The sequence below is a fragment of the Chiloscyllium plagiosum genome, chromosome 4 (genome assembly GCF_004010195.1).
Source record: "Chiloscyllium plagiosum isolate BGI_BamShark_2017 chromosome 4, ASM401019v2, whole genome shotgun sequence".
Taxonomy (NCBI): domain Eukaryota; kingdom Metazoa; phylum Chordata; class Chondrichthyes; order Orectolobiformes; family Hemiscylliidae; genus Chiloscyllium; species Chiloscyllium plagiosum.
This window is the reverse complement of record NC_057713.1, coordinates 84,966,847-84,972,846: the sequence shown is the minus strand read 5'-3', so window position 1 is coordinate 84,972,846 and position 6,000 is coordinate 84,966,847. Positions and strand designations below refer to the sequence as shown.

General features: G+C 35.5%; 1 protein-coding gene across 7 annotated transcripts in view; it reads right to left on the bottom strand.

Moving 5' to 3' along the window:
• fam49bb (family with sequence similarity 49 member Bb) overlaps positions 1-6,000 on the bottom strand; it is a 182,060-nt gene that overhangs the window by 18,941 nt on the left and 157,119 nt on the right. For all 7 annotated transcript variants that reach the window (XM_043688537.1, XM_043688540.1, XM_043688539.1 and 4 more), the window contains exon 6: positions 3,393-3,498. In XM_043688537.1, the coding sequence (XP_043544472.1) occupies positions 3,393-3,498 (106 nt within the window). The remainder of the gene's footprint in view (positions 1-3,392; positions 3,499-6,000) is intronic.

Below are 6,000 nucleotides of genomic sequence, written 5' to 3'. Positions count from 1 at the left end.
CAGAGGATGTGGTGGAGGCTGGTACAATTGCAACATGTAAGAGGCATTTGGATGGGTATATGAATAGGAAGGGTTTGGAGGGATATGGGCCGGGTGCTTGCAGGTGGGACTAGATTGGGTTGGGATATCTGGTCGGCATGGACGGGTTGGACTGAAGGGTCTGTTTCTATGCTGTACATGTCTATGACTCTATATCTGTGCAATCAAAGTTTGGCCTCCTCAGCTTCCTGTATTTTAGTTACTCCGTTATTAATGATCGAGCATTCAGCTGCATAGGCCATAAGCTGTAGAATTCCCTTTACAATCTCCAATTCTTCTTTCCACCTTTAACCCCCTCTCCTTGAGCATGCTTAGGCCATATATCCTAATCTGGGCTTATATAGCTCAATGTCCAATAATGGTAACATCCCCTTGAGCAGCTTAGGAGCACCAGTGGAGCTATATAGATATGAGTTGCAGTTATTGTGCAACACTTACGCTCAATTAGATCTATATAACATAATTTTATTTTTATAATTTGACAAATCAAAATTTATTCTTTGAGATTATTTAATTAGAAGAGAAATTTAAAAACACATCTTGCTTTCTTTCGAAAAGCTATAATCATAACAGATTCTTTATAGCACTATAAAAAGCTGAAAACACATTGCAATTCCGATAAAAAAACTCGATAAAAGCAAATTACTGCGGATGCTGGAATCTGAAACCAAAAGAGAAAATGCTGGAAAATCTCGGCAGGTCTGGTAGCATCTGTAAGGAGAGAAAAGAGCTGACATTTCGAGTCTAACTGACCTTTTGTCAAAGCTAAAAAAAGGGAGAAATAGGGAAGTATTTATATTAGGCTGAGAGAAGGCTCCAGAAGCAAAGGTAGCTTTGACAACGGGTCAGTTAGACTCAAAACGTCAGCTCTTTTCTCTCCTTACAGATGCTGCCAGACCTGCTGAGCTTTTCCAGCATTTTCTCTTTTGGTTCCTATAGTTCCATGCTCTAGAAGTTTGATTTCTTCAGCAACCTCATAAATTGGAACCAAGCCACTTACTCATGTGTAAGCTTGATGCTGAAGTAGGCCATACCAAAGCCCTTCTGCATGATAATGGCTGCCATGATCAGGCCATTTCTTGTTATATATTATACAAACTCATGAAAGGCCCCAAGGCAATCATTTTTTTCATTAAAAATTGCCCAGTCTACCTTAGATTAACCTGGGAGGATTAGTTATCTCAAAAATTTGAGCAGCTGGCAAAGCTGTTTCATGCTGCTGTTACATATAAGCAAAATGAATAGTGCTCACCATTAACAGGACGCTGCTGTAAAACTAAAGACATTGGGCTTATCATGCAAATGAATAATGTAATATATAAATTTCAGTACTGTGTGTTGTCAGGTATATAAACCATTGTTTCCCAAGACAATTCCTTTAGCTGTACATAACAAGCACGCCAACTAGCCCTCACTTGCCAAAAATGCAACACAGAATCCAACATTCAATGTGATTCTGCAATTTGACGACACTTATGGATGATCTTGAGTAGGCAAAGAATTATGTTGATAACCAAATTAGGATGGGAGAAACTGAGGACTGCAGATGCTGGAGACCAGAGTCGAGAGTGTGTTGTTGGAAAAGTACAGCAGGTCAGGCAGCATCCAAGGAGCAGGAGAATTGACGTTTCGGGCATAAGCCCTTCATCAGGAATGAGGCTTGTGGGCCGAGGCTGAGAGATAAATGGGAAGGGGTGGGGTTGGGGTGGGAGGGGTAGCTGAGAAAGCAAAAGGTGAGGGAGAAGGTAATAGGTCAGAGGAGGGAGTGACAGACAGGTCTGGAGGGCAGTGCCGAGTTGAAGGCTTGGGACTGAGATAATGTTGGGGGAGGGAAAATGAGGGAGCTGTTGAAATTCACATTAGGATGTCAATTAGACTCTCAATTAAATTTTTCTATTGACTTTACTACATTAAGTACAGAGGCAATTGAATTTTGAAAAATAAACAAATTGATGAATTAATTTCTTTATGGTAATGCAAAAATCACATAATTGTCCTTTATGCTACATTTGTTGCTCATTCTTATAGTCTCAAAGGCAATGCTGAATCCTAAACTTGAATCTTAAAGAGTTATGTGAACACAGTTTCATAGCTTATTTGGTAGTAATTAGTAAACCAGATTCTGTATTTAATCATGGAAAGATGCAACAGATTAGAATACCACTGCATAGCCGTAATTAAAATGTATCTATGTCAAGACATATAAGTTAGTCATTTTTTTCAATGTTTCTTGAATTTAGAATGCAGGAAACACTAACAAGCATCAGACTACCAAATCTGACTCTCTTACTTTTGCAGGAGAATCATTTTGCCACTTAGATATGGGAGCTCAATTTAGCAATGTAAACTGAGGATGCTGGCTAGTGAGGGACAGTCTCTCAGAATCAGACCTAAACTTAAACTAAAACTTATTCAGAGATTTGAAAATTCTCAAACAAACAAGAAAACTTCTAAATCACAGGCTTATTCAACAGGAGGCATGGTAGCTAAGTTACAAATCACTTTTGCATTCAGAAATTACAATACAATTAACGTGACAAAAATCAAAAAAATACAAAAGGTTGAGCAAGATAAAAATTACTACAACATGTTGACAAGGGATTGAAAACGAATATATGCAAGCAATTAAATCATTGAGAAATTGAGGATCACTCAATTAACAGTTGATTCATTCAAGTTCTTCTAACAAAGGCCTAAACCATATTTTTTAGTATAATGATCATTTTCTGAAAACTGTTTAATAAGCTCAATTGCAATAATATTTCTCCACCAACAGACCATCACCACATGTTGAAATCCTAAACCACCACCAATTTTATTCAGTTGTAACGATTGATGAATTATAAATGTGTAACTATTGGCATATTGTGATGCACAATTTTTTATATTTCTTAACTGATAAGAATAAAAATTCTATATCTTATACTTGAGGAAAATGAGGTTTAACTGATTACATCAATGCATTCAATTTTGAGATCCATTATTTTTCAACACATCTGCATGGTCTGGAAAAATCTCAAAGTAGAGTAAACCTTTTTTTAAGATCAAAATGTGTAAAACGTTCCTAGTCAAAGAGTTCAATACAATTTCTTTGCAAGAGAAAAAAGGTACAAAACTCATGCAACGGGTTAAAACTTAAATACTTTCGGCAAAAATTAATAAATAATATTGCCTACACATCAACTTTGTACATCAACAATACCAGCTTTTAGTTCATAACATTGATTTCTAACTATTATCTTTAATGAATTACAATTAACTTCCATTTGATAAGAAAGAAATTTAAACACTGAAAGAAAAACAACCAGAAGTCACAGTATATATCATTTAAGAACAAAAGGAAAAATATGTACCTAATCTCTGGGAGAACTCATAGAACTTCTTTAGTTTTCCTACTAGTGGACACACTGCACTCCATGCTTTTTCTTGTAAATTTTCATCACTTGGATGTTGTATTGCCTTAAAAATAAAAAGTCATTAATTTTCGACTCAAGAAACATCACGTCACCTCAAATCGGCACAAAACCATTTAAGTGAGACAGATACAGGTGAAAGCAAGTCCAATTATGTGGGCCACTTTAAAAGAGATTTATTCCTGAATCTCCATACTTCTGAAAAACGACCTTGTTACATTGGATTTTATGAAGGCATCATGCTCGAACAGAGTTTCCAGACTGAAAATTCTATTTCCTTGTTCTTCTGCCAGATGGCAGCAAATTAAATAATGTTTGGAATGTTTAGCTTGTTTGCCAATGCACTTTATCAATGGTAATTTGTATTTACAAATTGTGTAAATGTTGTAAACTACTCAATCTAAGATTCATATTGACATTAATTTTTAACTGGACCGGATTGACTCCCAAGCTACATGTGTGTGATATTGGTTCACATTTGGAGGCAGCCTCTGGGAATTCTTCCACGATTGCTATGAATGCTTGGTAATCAAATCTCATTATTTAATATAAAAGAGAATGTTTTTGGGTGACTACTGTGCTGGCATGCAGCACTGCAAGGAAAGCTAAAGGCTCAAACATTACATTTATTATATTTATGCTTGCTGGAACTCTTCAGAGGATAGAAAGTGTCTATACTTCACCAGAAAATTGGCCCAAGTGAAGTTCCAATCCCAGGGAAGCATCAATGTCCAAATATCATGACATTAAATTTACTGAGAACACTTATCAGATTAAATATGGTATATGCAAACCCATAACTTTACCACATACAATTCTTAGTTCTCACTAAGCAACCATCAGCTTTATGATACATGCTAGAACCGGGAACTGTAGATCTCTACCATTGAATCACATCAGATGAACTATTCTCAAAGTCAAGACACGGGAAAAAGACTTCACTCTCCAAGATACCAAGCTTTTGCTACAAACAACCATGAGAGGCTCACACTCATATGCAGAAATATATTTTTAAATGCTTTAAATGTCAGCACCTCCAAAAATATTCAGTTACACTTCTGAATCTGACATTAGTACACAGGAATACTCTAAAGCTTATGTATTCATCAATGAACATCAACTATCTTTCACCAACAGCACCAAAAAGGTCATTCATCTCATTGCTATTGGTGGGATCTTGCTTTTCAAAGTGTCACACTTTCCTATAAAACAATGGCTGGACTCAAATCTTATTCATTGTCTATGAAGTTCCTTGTGATTTTCAGAAGATATGAATTATACAATGCAAATGCATATTCATTCAAAATGAATGCATTAGCTGGTGAATAAGTTGTACAAGTATACCATGGATTACTTGCCCATGGCCTTTTTCTCCCTTTATAATGTTGTTACGATCCCAGTTGACATTATTACTGAAGAGGTCAGATCCCAGACTGAAATCAAGCTTGATAGATCATTCTTTTCTAGTTTTAATGAAATAGTGTCACACTGAAACATTAGTACACAATAATGCAGATTTAGTTTTAGCAATTTTAGCAATTAAACAAACCAAACCACTTCTCTAACACAGTTTAAAGATTTTGAAAATATAAAAAACATTAATTCTCAAAGTACTGCTTTACAGTATTTACACTAGAGAGAATTCATTTCTCCTCACCTTTTTGGAGCTTAATTTAACTGTAGCTTGAACTCCTAATCTCAAGAATCAGATTGCCTCTTCCTGGAACTGTCATACAACTAAACTTACTTCATCACCTTGAAACAGCCCCTTCAGACTTTTAACTAAACACATCTCATCTGGAACGTTTTTTTTATTAACTTCTAACATGGAGGGTTTTCTTTAAACAATTCTAACTAACTCACTTTCTCTGGAGTACATCCAGCTTCAGCCAAAGTACTACAGAACTGTCCAAACTGAAATTTAAAAATAAGCTTTTCCAAACTATGAATGTTCCCCATCATCAGAAGAAATAAAACAATCCTTGACCTTCTAAATTGGAACCTAATTACACCTGCTTACTCTGTCTGCTGGTAAAATTCTTCCAATGGAAACAAAAGCACATTTATTCTCCAGAAAGTAATTTTCTCATGATGTGTTTTAAAAGAAATTCCTACAATTACAGCAATACTTAAGTGAAAAAAAATCTATGGATGCTAGAAATAAAAAAAATAGAAATTACTGGGAAAACTCAGCAGGTCTGGTAACATCTATGGAGAGAAAGCAGAGTTAACATTTCAGGTCTAATTCTGAAAAAGGGTCACTGAACCCAAAACATCAACTCTGCTTTCTCTCCACAGATGCTGCTGAGCCTCCTGAGTTTTCCCAATAGTTTCTGCTTTTGGTTCTAAATACTCAAGTATTTAACTTAATAGTAAGTTAACAATTAAAATTTCATACACATGCAGAAAACACATATGCCAGTAGCTCAAATTCAAACATCCAGACACAAAAATAAACAATATCAAAGTATATAAAACACACACCTTACATCATATCACCACCCAAAAAAAAAATGAAAATGACTCAAAAATCTTGCTTTGATGTCAC